Source organism: Sceloporus undulatus, chromosome 1 (genome assembly GCF_019175285.1).
Source record: "Sceloporus undulatus isolate JIND9_A2432 ecotype Alabama chromosome 1, SceUnd_v1.1, whole genome shotgun sequence".
NCBI lineage: Eukaryota > Metazoa > Chordata > Lepidosauria > Squamata > Phrynosomatidae > Sceloporus > Sceloporus undulatus.
In genome coordinates, this window is record NC_056522.1 from 24,998,053 (window position 1) to 25,016,611 (window position 18,559).

General features: G+C 44.2%; 1 protein-coding gene across 5 annotated transcripts in view; it reads left to right on the forward strand.

Annotated features, from left to right (window-relative positions):
• LOC121919744 (phosphofurin acidic cluster sorting protein 2-like) overlaps window positions 1-18,559 on the forward strand; it is a 275,361-nt gene that overhangs the window by 239,042 nt on the left and 17,760 nt on the right. For 3 of the 5 annotated variants that reach the window (XM_042446626.1, XM_042446627.1, XM_042446630.1), the window contains exons 9-19: window positions 1,065-1,216; window positions 5,990-6,083; window positions 6,720-6,791; window positions 7,923-8,050; window positions 8,950-9,082; window positions 10,252-10,356; window positions 11,926-12,032; window positions 12,472-12,626; window positions 14,655-14,765; window positions 14,878-14,980; window positions 16,081-16,152. In XM_042446626.1, coding sequence (XP_042302560.1) covers window positions 1,065-1,216; window positions 5,990-6,083; window positions 6,720-6,791; window positions 7,923-8,050; window positions 8,950-9,082; window positions 10,252-10,356; window positions 11,926-12,032; window positions 12,472-12,626; window positions 14,655-14,765; window positions 14,878-14,980; window positions 16,081-16,152 — 1,232 coding nt within the window. The remainder of the gene's footprint in view (window positions 1-1,064; window positions 1,217-5,989; window positions 6,084-6,719; window positions 6,792-7,922; window positions 8,051-8,949; window positions 9,083-10,251; window positions 10,357-11,925; window positions 12,033-12,471; window positions 12,627-14,654; window positions 14,766-14,877; window positions 14,981-16,080; window positions 16,153-18,559) is intronic. The other 2 variants (XM_042446628.1, XM_042446629.1) reach the window with 1 other exon arrangement.

The following is an 18,559-nucleotide window of genomic DNA, read 5'->3' on the forward strand; positions in this document are numbered from 1 at the left end:
CAAATCAAGGTGCTGGTGTTGACCTTTGTTGTTGTGTGCCTTCAAGTCATTTCCAGCTTGTGACGATCCTAAGAAGAACCTATTGTAAGGTTTTCTTGGCAAGTTTCTTCATCTTTGACCTTACAGAGCCCTAAATGACTTGGGGCCAGGATATCTGAAAGACTACCTCCTCGCATGTGAATCTGCTAGGAATTTGATATCATCAGAGCAGGTCCTATTGCATGTCCCAATACCTTATAAAGTTAGATTGACAAATACACCTAGCAGGGCTTTCTCTATAGCAGCTCCTCAGCTGTGAACTCCCTACCCAAAGCAGTTAGACTGGCTCCATCTCATCTGAGCTTCCGACAGACAGCCAAAACTATGCTGTTCCATATGACATTCAGTGTTTGAAATTGCTGTTAGTTAAAACTGGATTCTAGGATATTTTTGGACTGCTTTTAGGAGTTTTTAAAGAGAATTTTAATGTATTTTTAAATGTTTTCATTTCATTTTATTTTTTAAAGTTTTAATTGGTTCTTATTTGTTCATAACCTCAGGAGTCCTTGTGGGCTGGGAGGCAATACATAAATACTTTAAATAAAATAAAGATCCCGAAAAAACCACAAAAAATAAAGATCATTTCCTCTAATGAACTCAAGACAATATGTATGGCTCCCCTCCATTCTCTTTCTTATTTTATCCATACAGTAACCCTGTGATGTAGGTTAGTCTGAGAGAGAGAGAGAAAAAAAAATTGGCCCAAGATTATCCACTGAGTTTCATGTCTTAGTGGGGACTAGAACCTGGCTCTTCTGAGCTCAGGTCCACCTCTCTAACAACTATGCATCACTATACAACAGCCCTGCTCTCTAACCACTACACCCAATCTAGTTCTCTAAACCACTGTTGTTGTTGTTGTTTTATGTGTCATCATTGTGTGGTCTCATCATTAAGAATGTTTTAAGCATTGTGGTGGTTTCTCTTCTTTCAAAAAGAAAGGATGGGCCTAAATGGTGAAACAGGTAAATCAATTTTATGGTATAGTGTGTTCCCAACACAACCTTTCGGTTTTGGTTCTGCAGGTTTTGGATTCTGACCCAGTGGATCAGACCCAGGAAGTAGAGGAAGATTTGGGTCTACTTTATGATAGTCTTGAGGAATGCAACAACAGTGACAGTGGTCCTGAGATCGAGGATAACGAAAGTGTTCACAGCACTCCTAAGCCCACCCTGAGGTAAGATCTGGCAGAGAAAATCCAGACCCAGGCGCCTCCGGATTCATATGGCCTTCACAACAAGAGCTTTGTGTTGCTAAAGTTTTCTCTATACTTAAAAGGATTCCTTCCTCTTTTCTTGAAATTAAAGTTGTCCCAACCCAGTCCCTGTGTTAGAGTCAGAAATCTTTCAGCACAGTCCTGTACATGCATACTCTGAAGTTATTGAACCACTGAGTTATTGAACTTACAACTTATACCTCCATCTATCTCTCAATGTCTCCAACTGATACAGTGACTAAGGATGGCACCTCTCCTCTGGATGCCTGCCTGGAGTCAGTAATGGGCTGGATGAGGGAAAACAGACTCAGGCTGAATCCAGAGAAAACAGAGGTACCTGTGATAGGTACCCCAAGTCCAGGCAGGGAAATTTGTCATCCAGTCCTAGACAGGGTTATTCTCCCCCTAAAGGACAAAGTTCGCAGTTTGGGAGTACTCTTGGACTCATCCCTACAATTTTTATCCCAGGTGGATGTGATGGCCAAGAGTGCTTGGTACCAGCTTCGGCTGATACGCGAGCTGTGTCCCTGTTTGGACCAAAAGGACCTTGAAACGGTAGTACATGCACTGGTAACCTCTCGGTTAGATTTCTGTAATACGCTCTACATGGGGCTACCTTTGTACCAGGTCCGGAAGCTTCAGTTAGTTCAAAATGCGGCAGCCAGGCTGGTCGCTGGAACATCCAGGGCGGACCATATATATATACTAAAATCTCTTCACTGGCTGCCCATTAGCTTCCGGGCTCAATACAAAGTGTCGGTTATTACCTATAAAGCCCTACATGGCTTGGGCCCGAGTTACTTGAAGGAGCACCTTCTCCCACACAATCCGCCCCGCACTCTCAGAACATCAGGGAAATTTTTATTAGAATGTCCGAGTGAGGTTGTCAACAATTCACAAGAGGTCATACACATCGACAGCACCTACTCTCTGGAATAATCTTCCTGACGAAATCCGAGCTTGCTCCACATTGGATGCCTTTAAAAAGGCTCTGAAGACACATTTATTCCGACTGGCATATCCGTCTGACTCTCTGTAGTCACTATTTTTGATAGATTTGCACATTATTGACTGATAGATTTATGCCGTGTGTTTTATGTATATTGAGATATGTAGATTTTATGTTTTTAACCTGTATGTAACTATATTCTTGTTGTACACCGCTTTGATAATTGGAAAAGTGGTATATAAATAAAGTTTTATTATTTATTATTATTATTATTATTATTATACCTAGGCAAGAGTATTGCAGCTTTTAAGTTTCCTTTCTTCTAGCTGTGCTGGGCTGTTTGCTAGTGTCCTGGCACTAGGGTGTGTGCCAATGATTTATGAGACATGGCTTCTCCATTTTTCATTCATTTGCCCAGGAAAGGGAGGTTTGGAGCTATAAAGTTGCTTTGTGATAGATGTTGATAACTTGAAGCTGACCTTGGATTTGACAGGCTGATAGAGAGCCCTGCGTACTAAGCCTGCAACCGACCAGTGGGAATTGATGGAGCAGCAAAACACCGCCTCTAAAGCAACTGCATTGACTGAGGGGAGGAGGGTGTTACTGCCCATCCTTCTTCTGAACCAGCCCCTTTGAATGCATGTGCCAGAGATAGAGAAGAAATGGATATCTCTCTCATCCTTAGCTAGAGGAGATAACTGGGACTTCTCCTTTGTTATCAATGTTTACATGCCACCTTCTTTTGCAAGCCAGGAGTGTGTCTGCTCTGTGCGATTACAGCAGTTTGGTACCACTTTGGCTGCCACAACTGCTTCCTACAGAATCCTGGAATTCGTTGTTTTGTGAAGTACTTCAGATTCTTTGCAGCTTCAAATTCTCTGTTGGACATCTCTGGTACTAGTTCAGGGGAGGGGAGCCAAGTTCTCTAATAAGAATTCTAAGTATTTCACAAAACTACCAATCCCAGAATTCCATAAGAGGGCACCATGATATCTAAAGTGATATCAAACTGCTGTTAGATACCCTCAGAATTTCCTGCTCAGATAGCCTTTGAGCTTATTATGTAGAAATATGAGCCAGAACATGCAGACATGTTTGAGTGTGCATATGTGTCTCTGTATTTAACTCTGCAGTCCTTTCTGGTTCTGCAGATATCTCTATCTACAGGGAAAAGGTGTGCAGAAAAAGGCAGCTGAATGGTGAAGGAATTATGGCATCTTCCATGACCCAGACTCATTCATTCTTCTCCAGCCTGCTAGCCTCCATCACACACTGGCAGTGATGTGAGTTCTTGTCCACTTATCCAGAGGCTGGCAGGCTGGGGAAAGCCAGGTGAAAGCATTTGGGTTTAGAGGAGGGTGTTTAGAAGAAATAGTACTGTCTTGCAGAGGTTTATAAAAGTGTGTGTGGTGGGGAGAAAATGAAGCGTTAAAGAGAATTTTTGTACTTGTATCAGAACAAGAGAACCTGGGAGTTATCCAAGGAAACTGGTGATAGGTTCATGTAAGACAAAAGAGAACTCCTTTTCCCATGACACATTTATGGAATCTGCAGCCACAAGATGGTTGCTGTCTTAGGTGTTTTTCAAAGAGGATTAGACAAATCCATAGAGTGTAAGTTTATGCAATGGCTGTCAGCTTTGATGGCTGATTAGAAAAGTTGGATGAGATATCCAATGTCATCTAGCCAAACCCACTGTTGATGCAGGAAATCCACTCCTACAGCATCCTTGATAGGTGTCCCCCTCCACCTGTCACTGCATTAAAATGTTGAAGATGAATGAAAGAGAATACACCACCTTCCTGTTCCACTGTCAAATAGCTTTGGCAGCCAGGGATATCTTTTGAAATTTTCCTTGCTGCTATTTGAATCTGCTGGCTTAGGTCTGTGGAACAACGGAAAACAAATTGACAAGACAGTCCCTCAGATCTTTGAAGATGGCTGTTGTATTGCTTTTCATAGCCTCTTCTCCAGACCAAATGGATCAGGTCTTCCTGGATAGGGACTCCAAACCCCTTTTCGAGAGCTTAGGGAAGTTATTTTCTTGGACTGTAGTTTTCAAAATTGTCCTGCCAACTGTGGCATTAGTCCAAAGCAGTAATTTTTCCATTCTGTGTCCTCACCAATTGTCACCCACCAATGAGCTATAAAATGGAGCCTCATTTGTGCCTTGTTTGCCTACTCCCTCAAATGCCTGAGTAAACCAGAGTTTGAAAACGTTACCTTTTTAGCTATGCCTCCCACGTTCCCTCAGCAAACTGGCCACTGAACATGCTGGTTGGTGGGGTTTGAGAGTTGTAGTCCAAAAAAGTAGCACTTTCAAGCTCTGAATTTCAACACTACATGAAGCAATGCTGCACCGCATGGAGCTTTGGGTTTCTAAAGGCCCAAACAGACAGGCCAAAATAAAGCTGCTTCAGGTCACTTTGGAGGTATGCTGTTTAAGTGGCACACGCATCTTAAAAGGCAAGCTGTGCTAAAGCTGTGCTCCAGTCCTTAGGACTGGAGCATGGCTTTGGCGCTGCTTCTAGCCTCTTAGGATGCATGAATCATTTAAACAGCACACTTCCAAAGTAACCTGAAGCAGCTTTATTTTGGCCTGTCTGTTCGGGCCCTAAAATAGAGTCACTCTAAAAATCAGGTATGTTTGAAAGAATCCCATTACCAAAGCTCATGTTCTTGACTTTGTACAACTTCCAAGAAAATAGCATTCCTTTCCTGCATGGAAAACCTTGCCATATAATTCAGTTGCTAAGAGTGTCCTCCCATGTATTGAACCATGTGTACAGAGCCAAGGGTCTGGATGTGTTGGATGGCCAAAACACTTTCAGCCTTGCAGATTATGTGCTTTAAATGTTTTGGTCCTCATTGATGACTTGAAAGAAGTGGGCAGGAGAAAGGCCATCCTTCCCCAGTTTAAAAAGTGGTACTGTAAATGCTTACTCATTTAAGTGGCCAGGAGAATGGCTTTTAATCAACCTGAGAAGAAATTGAAGGCTTGCCTCAAGATGCTCAAAAGATGGTTGCTTTGACTGTTTTTTTAATAATAAAGCAATCCCTTTCTGAGCATCTTGAGGCCTTTTTCAAAGATTGCACACCTTTGGTAGGACTGGCTTTCTTTTTTGTCACTTTGTTCTGTGAAATGTAATGCATGTTGATGGCATCTTCCATCAACGAAGAGCAGACAGATTAGGATCACAGTCCCCTTTGACTGGTAGCACTAGAAACCATTCTGGAAGTAAGCCTACATTACCATAGTGTTTTGCAATTGAAAACCCTCAACCATTTCAAAGGAGATGTGAAAGATCCCCACCCTCCTTTGTCTAGTATGAGATAGCAATAGCTGGTCTGTGGGCTACATGCAGCCCCCTGCCCAATTTTAGCAGCCCAACAAAGCCACGGCCATCAAATTTCCTTTGATGAGTCTAGTAGATTAGGAAGGAAGGATTCAGTTTTATTTTTCTTAGTTGGACATTGAGATTATGATTATGATTGTAATTATGATTATGATTATTTTGCTCAAATTTAACTTTTTTCTTACCAAGATCAGTCCCTTTCTCTTTCCGGAATCCCCTACTTCCCCTCTTCCCCCCATCATTCTTATGTTGACACTAAGCTAGGGTGCTGGTGATGGGTTTGCTTGCAGTGTTTCATAGGGGCTGAGTTGGAAGCCGGGGAGGGATTCAACCTGAGGTTACGGTGACTTCACTTCTTCCTCATTTCTCTTTCTGTCTGTCTCTCTCTGTCCGTCTGTTCGTCTGTCTGTCCGTCTGTTTCTTCTGCAGGCGATTTTTTGAGGGTGTCTCTCACTCTGGTTCCCAGACTGAGATCAGTAGTCTGCACGGCCAAAAAGGGCAGGAGCGAGAGTCGGGCAGCCCTGTGAGTTGTTACTCTTCCTCCTCCTTGTCCTCTTCTCCTCCTTCTCCTTCTCCGCCTTGTCCTTCCTTCTCCCTCTCTTCTGCTGCTACCAAGCTCTGCTTGGTCCTCCCCTACAGAGCCTTATATGCTGTCTGGAACAACTTGTGCTATATTTCTCCTTTTCCTGTCTTTTCTTTAATGAGCTGCTTCCTTTCCCAGTGTAGGAGTGATGGCTTAGGAGCAAGCCAGCTCGAATCCATGGGCCCGGCAGGGACACCCAAATCCTTGCAGAACTGAGATTGATGATTTTCCTTAGATAAACTGTTCTGGGGTTCCTGGAACTTATTTCCAGCAGTCTATGTGAAAGTAAAGGATATTTTTTTTAGAATAAGCAGCAAATACAAACAAATATTCCTCCAAAGAGTCCTACCTTTGCTTCCATTTTGGGGATAATTGGATTTGAGCTGAGCTTCAAAAAGATGGGTTGTTGGGTTTTTACTATCATTACTTGATTGCATTCTCACTGAGGGATTCTAGGAATTGTAGCCCCCTCCCAAAGAGAAACAACTTTTCCAAGCTCTGTATCTGAGATCCTTACTACTAATCTGCTCTCTCCTTTTTTCCCTGCACCTCCTTTGTCCTTCATCACTTGCTCAGGGAGAAACAGAGAAACGGAAAGTGTGTGTCCCTCGTACCCAAGATGAGACTGCCATGGAAACTACAGCTATGGTGAGTACAGTGTACAGCATTCTTAGTAGTGCACAGAAAAGTTATTTTTTTGGACAACAGCTCCCAGAATCCTCCAACGAGTATGACAACTGGCTATGCTGGCTGGGGAAATCTGGGTGTTAGTTATAGTCTAAAAAGGTAACTTTTCTGAGCTGTTGTATTTGGTGGGGTTTCTCTGGGCAAAATCAACATCCAGTGAAACAAGAAAAATCCAGTGAATCCAGTGTAAAAGAAAGACATAATCTCAGGTTTTATTCCACAAATTAACCTGAGAATAGAGGACAATACTTGCCTTACTTATACTCTATTCGCTCAGCTAAAGGAGACTTGTTGAAACAAGGTTTTATCTATGTAAATCCCATTGATTCAGAGATTCAGCTGTTAGTTGGGACTACTACTAGCAAGATTCAGGCCATATTCAAAAACCACACCTCACACCAATACTACTATAACTACTACTGCTTGTTGTTATTGTTGCTATTTCCATTACCCGGATGCCTTTTTATTTAAAACAAAAACAAAAAAATGCTAGGCATTTTACAAAATTTAAAAGTTCAAAACAATAGTTAATATAAAAATATTAATATAAAAATGTAAACATTTAATATAAAAATATTATTTTTCCTCACCAGCTCCCCAATACATTCTGTGCATCTTGTGAAAGTTTAAATGTTTTTATTGCTTATTATTTGTTAGACATCATAAGCAGTGGCATTCCTGCACCGGGTGACACCTGGTGTAGGAGGTGGGACTTCCCAAACTTCCGGCGGAGTTTCCAGGGTGAGGGCACACAGGAGTGCCTGTGCAGTCCAGAAAGAGGTCTGCATGGGCCGGAGGGGCACCTGTGCAGGCCCCAGGAGCTCCGGAGCAGCCCGAAATGGCGCCTGCGTGGTCTCAAGGTGCGCCTGCACAGGCCCCAAGAATACTTGTTTAAGCCCCAGGAGCTCCCGCGCAGGAGGAAGCAGCACCTGTGGGGGATGGGGGACTGACTGGGTCCCCCCCCCCTTCTGGGGTGTCACCCGGTGTGGCCCGCACCTTCCACATCCTGCCAGTGATTCTACTGATCATGAGCACTATTTTTAGTGGAAAGTTGAGCCAAAAATGTAATCAGTGATAAATGAATCCTCTCAGGAGTTGGAAGCCGAAGAGCCCTGCCCAGGAGGGCCATCTGAGACAGTCCTGAAGGAGAGCAGTGTGGACAGGCTAGCCCAGCTGAGCAACATAAACAAGCCTGAATTCCCAGCTACAGTGTCTCCCAGGTAAGGAAAGACTCTTCCATGGCTAGTAGCTTGCCTTCTGTGGAATGCTGGCTGTGGTTGGCCACATCAAAGAAGTCTGAAAGTACATTGGCTTTACATGTTGAGGGTTCAGATGTACATCCATGGTTGGCAATGCAGTTCTGTTCCTTAGTCACCTCAGTTGAGACACTAAGGCACTCTTAGCTTAATTTGCTTTTCAGGTTGCTGTGAAGATAAAGAACTGAATTGTAATTCACTGTAACTTAAATTAATTTGAACAATGACCACCCAGAATGTCTCCATCAACCCTGACACCCTACTAGTCCTAGTCTTAGTCTTAGTCCTAGTCCTAAATCAAAACATACATAGTATATCCATGGGTAGGGAGAATACTCAGTTGATATTTTGTGACTGGGCATGACATGGTGGCTGTTTGTAGCATCCTTTGACTTCTCTCTCAAAGGACTGGAAAGACTCTCTGCCTATATTATGGAGTCCTCTGTCTCTCCCCTCCACTCTTTCCTTCTTTCCTCTACCTCCCCTGCTCCTATTGGGTTTAAGACAGTCACTCCTGAACTATGGGCACTGGTTTCTGCTGTCTGCTGAACAGCCTGATATAGGGAAACATAGAAATATGCCTTATACTGACTCAGACTATTGGCTGTTCTAGTGCAGTACCATCAGTTCTGACTGGGAACAGTTCTCCAGGCTTTAATTAAGATTGTTTCCTCACTATGCCTGTAGATCTTTGATGTTCTCTGGTGATCTTCCATCCAAGCACAAACCTTGTCCAGCCCTACTTAATTAGCTTCTAAAATTGGGTGCATTCAAGGTGGTGTGGTGACAGTCCTCTTGCTCCAGGAGGTCTCAGTCTGACTGTTCCTTATATCTTTGCCTATGTCCATTTGTTGGTTTTTCAGCAAAGCTGAGAACAAGCAGCTGTGGCGACCTCGCAGCATGTCTGTCAAGGACAGACAGAACTCCAAGAGCCACAGCGACCGAACTGGCAGCCTCGACAGTGAGAGCTCACCAGACTCCCGGCAGAACACACAGGTCAGGCCCTGTGTGTTTGTGTATGGTCTCGCCAAGAACGCAGCTTAGAAAAGGGGGGTGTTTTGTACTTTTTAAAAATTTATTTTTATTATTATTTTTAATTTTTGTACTTTTGGGGTTACAGCTTCCAGAACACCCCCCAGTTGCATGTCTAGGGGCTTCAGGCAGTTGTATTCAAAAAAAAAAAAAAATTTGCAAGCTCTGGAAGAAATACTTTTTTTGTTTTGGGTGGTTGAATCTCCTCAAAGAATCAAGATGGAAGGGGAATTCAAGAACCAAATGATGCAGTAGTTTTGCAGCATGTTTTGATTTTTAAAAAGAGAGTCTGGAACATCTTTTTCATCATCATCATCCTTTTGGGGTGCTTTGCATGATGCAGAGTTTGTGGCCAAGTTTGACAGCTTATTCACTTTGCTGCTTCTTTTTAATTTTTTTTTAATTGAAAAAAAATATTTATTATATGTTACATACAAAAAAGACAACAAAAATGAACAATAACAACAATACAGTGGTACCCCGGGTTACGAATTTAATTCGTTCCACGGCGCCATTCGTAACCCGAAAACCTTCGCAAGCCGAAAAAGCCATAGGCGCTAGCGCAGGAAAGCCACGATTTCATGCGAAAAAGCGCCGAAAAGCACCAAAAAATTTTTCGTAACCCGAAATAACCTTCGTAACCCGGAACAGTTTTTTTCTATGGATTTTTTTCGTATCCCGGGAATTTCGTAAGGCGGTGCTTTCGTATCCTGGGGTACCACTGTACTCACATCAAATACCAAACTCACTATATACAGTGCTCCCTCGGGTTACGAAATTAATTCGTTCCGCCGCGGCGTTCGTAACCCGATGCATTTCGCAAGCCGAAAAGGGCTTTCCGTTAGCGCTGGCAAGCCGCGCGTTTGAATTTCGCGCCGAAAAAAATTTCGTAACCCGAAAAAACCTTCGTATCCCAGAACAGTTTTTTCCAATCTAACTTTTTCGTATCCCGGAAATTTCGTAACGCGATCAATTTGTATCCCGGGGTACCACTGTATTCACCATCCAATATCTAGATGCCTATTCTTATTTAACTCCACTGACTTTCTAGTTTCCCTTTATTTCCCTTTTATCCTTATTCCACCCCCCCTTCTATTTTCCTCTTTGCTGCTCGGCTGTTTCTGTTACCGCAGGTGCCTCGGAAGTCTGTGTACGACCAGCTCAACCAGATCCTAGTCTCAGATGAACAGCTACCAGAGAGCATCATCCTGGTAAACATCACTGAGTGGCAAGGCCAGGTAGGAAGCCTTCAAGCTGGGTAGGAATCAGTTGTGGCATGTGTCTCATCCAGCCATTTCCAAACCCTTTAGATATTTTGGACTACAGTTCTTAGAATCTAGGAGTTGCAGTCCAACATATTTGAACGGCATTCTGCTGGGGAAGGTTAGTTTAACCCAGTGAATACAAGGTGAATCCTGTTGGATCAGACCAAAGGCCTCTCTAATCAAGCACTCTGTTTTTGTATTGGCCCATCAGTTGTCCACAAGAAGCCCACCAGCAGGACACAGTAGCATTGACCACGGGCCCCAGTATACCTCTCCTAATTATGAAGGTGATCTCTAGCCACTATGAGTATTACCCGTTGTTAGCCTTGTCCTCTTTGGATTTGTCCAATAAAGCTGTCCGGTCGGTGACCAGTACTACCTCTTATGGTAATGAATTCCAGAATTTAGCTGTGTGCTGTGCTAAGGAGGATTTCCTTTTATCTCTCCCAAATCTCCTACTATTCACTTCCAGTGGGTGACATTGGATTCTCTTGTTACAGGAGAAAACCCTTTTTTGTCCAACTTTTCTTACCTCATCGCTCAGCCAAGTCAAATAGTGCCAAAATACCATTATCCAGTTCATCTTAAGAGTTAATTTGTTTTTGTAGCCTTTGGTATTATTTTCATTATTTTATCAGTTTATTTGTGGTTTTACTCCTAAAATGGATTAAAAATGACCTATAACTAGAAGTATAAAAAAACTAGAGTGAACCCTCTCTTGGCTCAAGTTGGTATTAAATTGATATTTAAAGATTGCTCTGGGGAAATACTTGTTTGATTTTTTTTAAGTGTTTTCTCTTGACTTAAACTGTTTGGTGCAGTCTATTTTTAGGTTTTCCATTCCCTAAGAAGCAGTTCTGCTTTTCAGTGAGTTTTCAACTGCCTCTCAATATGTTAATGTTTTCTTTGTCCAGAGTCATTGGTAGTGGTACAGATATTAGTCTGTCAGCAGTACAAAACAAAAAGCTTAGTGGCGTTTTAAAAACTATAAAGTTTTGTTTGATATACAAGCCTTCATGGACTCTGCTTCAGATGCATGGAGTATCTCTTCTATATCTAAACAACTTTGGGTGGGAGCAGGAATGCAAGTTGTACTTTAATGATTGAGAGGTGATATGTTCATCCTAACTTACGTGCATAGATTCATCAGCACATACATGTTAACCTGTTGGTGTTATGTTACTCTATCAAGTGACTTCTCACTTCCCTGTGTCCATCATTCTATTCCCACAGTAGCCACCCTGTTGCTACAAGCCGATCATGAGGAGAAATAGCATTCTCCTGCTCATTTTCCCCAGCGATTGTCATTCAGAGGCATGCTGCCACCAGTACTAGAGATAAAACATAGCTAGCATGACTGGTGACTACTGATAGCCTTATCCTCCATGGATTTGTCTAATCCCTCTTAAACCCATCCACAGTGGTTGCCATCACTACAGCTTGTGTTACTCTATGGATTTAGTACTTATCAAGTAAATTTGTAAAACATTTGAATTTTTGTTTTATCTACTCGGTTCCAAGTTTGTTGTTTTCTATCAACAGTATCTGTGTGATCAGCTTCTAGAACACAAGCAGCCCATTGTCTCCACCTGCTCCATGGCAGATGTCCAGGCTGCCTTCAACACAATTGTTGCCCGCATCCAGAGATAGTGAGTATTGCCTAACAGGCAGCAATCGAGCTAACATCAAGTGTTATACAGTGGTTTCCCAGGCTAACCTTTTGGGAAATGCTTTAAGAGCTAGGGGGTTGCAGGACAGGTAAATGTCTTTGGTTTCAGCCTCAGGGAAGGGAACTCCTCTTTTGTTTAGTCTAACCTTCCACAACCCCATATTCTCCACTCTCTTCAGATGATGGTTCCCGTCATCCCCACCCACTACAGCCATTACCTTGCTGATTGGGGGAATGGAAATTGTAGTCCAACAAAACTGAAGAGCACAGAGTTGGGAATAGCCAGTGTAATCCAATAGGTATTAAACTCTAGGCAAAAAAAAGGGTTGTAGTAATGATAAGGACTATTCTATGGCTGTCCCGTCCTGGAGCTGTTTTCTTGCAACCATCTCAGCATCTTCTCTCCCCTGCCCCAACAGCTGTAACTGCAATTCCCACATGCCTCCCCCAGTGAAAGTGGCCGTGGCAGGGGATCAGAGCTACCTGAGCATCGTCCTGCGCTTCTTTGTGGAGCAGCTGGCCAGCAAGACTCCAGACTGGCTCAACTACCTCCGTTTCCTCGTGGTTCCCTTGGGTAAGAGTCTTCCTGCAGGGGCTGGTACTAACAGGCCATTGGGTGTCCTCAGCTGGAGTAGCCTTTCATCCATCTTGCTTGGCTTAAAGGAGCATCTCTTAGCCATCCAAACTGGGCTAAATAAAATGTGAACTGTAAAAGAGCTGAAGAGACCCAGTATAAGGTGGATTTGCACATAATGTATCCCAGTAACACTCTGAACACACTTGATCATGTCTGATTTCAGAAGCTAAGCAGGGTAATGCTTAGTACTTGGATGGGAAACTACCAGGCTGTGGCAAATGGTATCTCCCATGTCAGTGGGGTGGTAAATCCATCCCAATTTTCATCCTACATTTAGCTTATAAGGTGCTAAACCTCTTTTGGAAAGACAGTTCAGTGTCTTGGATAGTTCCTTTAAAGTTTGAAAGGAAACCCAAATTCACCACTCCACTCACATAAAAGCCACACAGCTACCACTGCCACCAGGGATCTTCACTTGGAACCTGGAAAGAAGCTTGCTTGAAGGCTGTGTAAAGCTTCTTCCAATCAGAGTTGAAAGTACAGTAGGACCTCAGTATCCACAGACTTGCCATCCACAGGCGGCAAGCCTGTGTTGGCCCCAGTAGCAGCGCATGCATGCAGCTGTGCCAGCATTGAGGGGCAACTGCACTGAAGTCCTCCCTCCCTCCCCCTTGCTTTCTTCTTACTTGCCTCCCTCTTCTCTCCTCCTCCTTTTCTTCCTTCCCCTCCCAAGAGTTCTGTCCTGAACTTGGCTTCGGGGACAGTTTGGAGGCAGAGGCTGGAGCCCCAGTGGCTGGTGGGAGCCAGAGTTGGCCTCAAGGTTTGGGTCTCGGAGCCTGGATGTTCCATCCTGGGTGTTTGGACTGATAGGAGCTCTGGCTCCCTCCGGCCGACGAGATTCCAGCCTCCACCTCCAAACTGCCCCTGAAGCCAAGCTTGGAATAGAAGCCTCAGAGGGGGAGGAAGGAAGGAAGAGAGAGCGAGGGAGAGAGGACTTCAGTATAGTTGTCCTTAATGGTGGCATGGCCACGTGGCTGCACCGCCATTAGAGATAATGGGACTTGAGCCTCCACGGATTTTGGTATCCGTAGGGAGGGAGTGGTCTGGAATGAATCCTCACAGATACCGAGAGCCAACTGTAGTAGACTAGATAGACCAGTGGCCTGATTCAAAACAATGCCCATTCCTATGTTCTTAACCCATATGCTAAGAGTGAAGAAAGTGCAGCCTGTGGGCCATACGTAATTCCTCACCAACCCTCAAAGTTTTTTATTTTAATTATTGCATGTGTTTGCTTCAGAGTGCCTGGAGAGGAGCATGCACCCTGACAGTTTCTCACTCTTGACATACACTCACCAACCCCTTTTGCTCTGCTTATTAAATTTTGTCATGCCCCTCCCCTTGAGAATTCAGCTTCTGAGAATGAAGGAGACCCACCTATCAAACCTCTGCCCTTGAGAGTTTATCTTCTAAAGATGAAGCTGGCGGAACACAACTATGCCCTGCCCCAGCTCAGTCTGACAGTCACCTGAGTGATTCACAGGAGGAGGAGGAGGTAGGAGAGAAAGGCGAAGGCTGCAGCATCTGAAATAGACCCAATCCTTTCCCCACAGGCAAAGTGAGAGGCTGTGTGCATGCAGCAGGCAAACACTCTCCTGCAATTTGGATGGGGCTGACTCAGCATACTTTATAAGGCAAGGGCTTTTTCCCTTTTGGTTTCTGGAAACAAACTGGATTTCTTTCTGAAGCCTGCGTTTAGAGAGAGGTCTGACTCAGAGATTTATGATCCTGGACCATTTCTTGACCTTATCTGCTACCATGAACTGTGCTTAGGATGTACTGCTCCTGACTCTTGACTGTTTGATGTTGGCTTCTTCTTACTCCTTTGTCTTCTGCACTCCTGGCACCCTTCATGCTAGTGCAGTGTGAGAACAGGACAGATTTGCCATACTTGTGTTGTCTGGCTCTTTTGTCCCCCCTTCATCTACTCTTTAATGCTTCTGTGTGCCCGTGTCTCATTCCCAGGCTCTCACCCCCTGGCCAAGTACCTTGGTTCTGTGGATAACAGGTACAGCACCCTGTTCCTTGATGCAGCGTGGAGAGAGCTCTTTAGCAGACTTGAACCTCCGAGTTCAGGTAATAGTCTTGGCGGGCCTGGCTCCAATAGCACAAACCCAGATGGAAGAGGAGCACCTTGGGCTCCAGGGAAACTTTATGTTGTCTTACCCCTTTGTGTATCTCCCTCCAGATACTGTAGATGTCCCAGGCCGGATTGCCCAGTACATCTCAGGCGCCAACGTGTCCCATCAGTTGCCCATTTCTGAGGCCATGTTAACTTACAAGCAGAAGAGGTAGGAAGGTTTGCAGACCTCATTCTTTCTTTGATCACTTCTCTAATTCATGCATGTGCACACATCACCCAGAAATGGAAGTAGCTACTCAGACCCATATCATCTTTCTCGGGGGAATATCCTTTTCCATGGACCACAGATTCATCACTGTACTTCCAAGGGGTGTTCCACCGAACTGAGCAATGGGAAAACAATGCCTAGATCGTGGTAGACAAAGTGTGGCCCGTAGGCTGCATGAGGCCCCTGGAACCCACTCAATTGCATTTGTAGCCCCACTAGTCCCCCAAGGCCCCCCTAACCCTGGTATGATTTTCAGATTTCTTTTCCCCAAACCATGCATAACCCCCCAAGAAAAACATGAAATATGTGGAAATATCCCATGCCACAAGCATGCCAGAACTGTGTATTCCTCTGCAGACCTAATGCTGCCTATTCCTCCAGCCTAATACAATACTGCACATTCCTCTGCAGTTCCTCTCAAAATGGCACCAGGAAATAATATGAAGGCACTTCCTGTCACTATTTTGAGAGGGATTGCAGAGGAAAACTGAGCTTGTTGTGAAAGGAATGTAGTCTGCAAGGGTTACAGGGGAGAAATTGGCCCCTGGCCCTTCTGCAGTTATCTGTCCCTGCCATAGATTTTCATCTTTCCATGTGGTTATATAGGGGCAATGTCAAATGGGTCTGTATTGTCTGATTTTGCTTCTGAAGCACAGGATAGCAGGGTGAGAACAGTTTGTGGTTCTTCGGTGCCTTCAAGTTGTTTCTGACTTATGGCAACCCTAAGACAAACCTATCACAAGGTTTTATTGGCAACATTTGTTCATTTGCCCTTGCCATCTTCTGAGGTTGAGAGAATGTGACTTGTCCGAGGTTATACAGTGGTTTTCCATGGCTGCGACCTGGAACCCTGGTCTTCAGAGCCATAGTCCAGAACTCACTATTCTGGCTCTGTGAGAGCAGGACAGATGGACAGTTCTTCTCTCTCTCTCTCTTTATGGGGGTGGAAATCTAGTCCTATATGCCAGAATAAAAGGCAAGTTGCAGGTGGTGCTTTTGGGGAATTGCAAGTGCTGTTTCTGTGCTTCCTCCCCCCACAGTTCGGTTATGTGGGGTACTTCAGGCCCTTCTGTTCTCTGCTTGCCCCTGCAGCCAACAGGGATTGTCACACAGTACGTATGGCTGGCTTGCTGCACTCATGATGGGGAGCTTCTTGGGAAGCTGGGGGGCCAAGGGGAGGGGAATTGTTCTTTGCTTTGGGGCTGGAGTTTGTCATCAGTTGAGTACAACTGTGGGCATGCATGGTGGTGCTTTCTAGGCACCTTGACGCAGGCATGGTGGCACGTTCATATCCTTAAAGCAAGTGCTTCTCTTCAGATTCATCTCAAAGCCAGGAGCATGGGTTCAAGGGGCAAAAAAAAAAAAAGATCCCAGGGATATTCACAGGGCCTCCACATGTTCACCACCACCAGCAGCATTTTGTTTGACTCACCACTAAAGTTTAGTACTCTGTTGGTGCAAAATGTGAACATTAAAAATCCTGCAGCAGAGGTGGGCAGTTAGCAAACTGAGGACTTGTCACCTTGTTTGTGGCCCTCTAACACTACAGAATTAGAGCACTATTCCATTTTACCTGCCTTGGCAACATCCTATGGAATCCTGGAATTTTGAGTTTAGTAAGAGGTATTTAGAAATCCCAGCCAAAGAGTTCTAGTGCCTCACCAAATTACAAACCCAGGATTTCATGGGATGGAACCATGACATAGGATGGAGCCATGAAATTAAAACTCGAATAAGGCGAACACTGTATAGTGTTTGGATTTCTGGGACCCCAACACAGCCAAGATGAAAACCATCTGCTTGCTTTCAGGGAAGGGTGCAGACTGGCTGGCTGAAGTTTCGTCTGACTTCTGTTCCTGGGATGCTTGCACCTCATGCCTTGTTGATAAGTTACATTTATAATCCACCTATCTTCCAGTGAGCTCCAGGTGGAGTACATGGCTCTCTTTCTCCTTTCTTCATCTTCACAGTAACCCTGTGAGGTCAACCAGGTTGCACGAGAAGTGACTAGTCCAGTCACCCAGGGAGTTGCATGGCTCAGTGGGGACTAGAACCTGGACTCTGACCACTTGACAACCTGGCTTCCACTCTGTGCCTTCAAATTCACTTGTGCTAGCTTGAGTTGATGAGCTAATGGATGGAAGAACTCAAATTGCTGGAACAACCAGTGCCAGCAACAACAACTATTTATAGCAATATGATGGAAAAGAGAAGAGGGCCAGGACTATGGGTCACAGAGGGCCTATGTGCTCAGTAGACTGACCCTTGGCAGCTAAGGAGGGGAAAGTGACCATGATTTTTGGGCAGTACTTATAGGCATATTAGTGGTAAGCCTGACAACCGACGTGATACCCAGGATAATATCACATTACGTGAATCAGCACATGTTCTAAGAGAGTTGTGCTCTTGATGTATATGGTCACACACAAGGTACATCTCTTGGGAATGTACGGCACAACCATCTTGAGGAAGCAAAATGTTTTTAGCCAGACTTTTCACTGGGCTCCTGGAAAGACATGAATTTCAAGCCAGTTGGGCTCCATTTGCTGAGGGAGAGATTGGTGAGTCAATGCTATGTAATAGAAGAAACATATTAAAATAGTTGTGTGACCCAAGACAATAACAGGAAGCCTGCAAATGTGGGGTTTCAAGTATGCCCAAATATAATACTTACATTTATAAAAAAAAATAACATACATTGGCCTAAATCCAGTTGCTAGCTCCAGCTTGCAGGTATACATTTACTTGAAACTCATTTGATTACTTCCCTGGCTTTCACATAAGTGTTGTCATTCCTATAGCCCAGTGATTTTGGAAGTGTTGCAGAGGAAATTTCAGCAAAGGCTCAAAAGTTTATATAGGATACATCCATTAAAGCGGGGGGGGGGGTTTCTCAGAAAGAGAACACTTTTACAGACTAATCTTTTTATGTAAAAATACAGAGGAGCATCACATATAGGGTAGATGGGCACATCAGTCAGTGTGTGATGAGAGGAAAGCCCAGCCGGTGAAGCAGAGAGCACTGTGTTGTGTGCATCACTGAAAGAACTAGCTGGAGGATTCTGGGAGTGAGTAATCCAAAAAAGTAACTTTTCCAAGCTCTGGTCCTAGGTTGCCCTGCAATATGCAGGACATTCAGGGGCTCTGCTAAAGTGTAAAACATTACTGGAAAGTAGAGAAGCTAAAAGCCATTTCACCTGCTCTGCTCTCAGTCTGTTAATCCTTGGTGTTGAGTGAAAAGGATTTTATTTGCTGTTGCCACATGTGGAAAGACTTCAGAGTCTACCAAGGCATTGGCATAGTACAATGTGAAAACAAAACAGCAAGGAGACAGTGCCAGGTGTTGGCATAATTGCTCACTCACTATGGCCCATGCCTCAGCAAGGGGGCCTTCTGCCGGAGACAGAGAAGTGGCAAGACAACTTTGAGGCACTGAATCATTTTAGGTACCAGAATAAACTGGCATGGTTTTATACACGCACACACAATCCAGTATCTAAGAGTCCCCTATTATGTGTT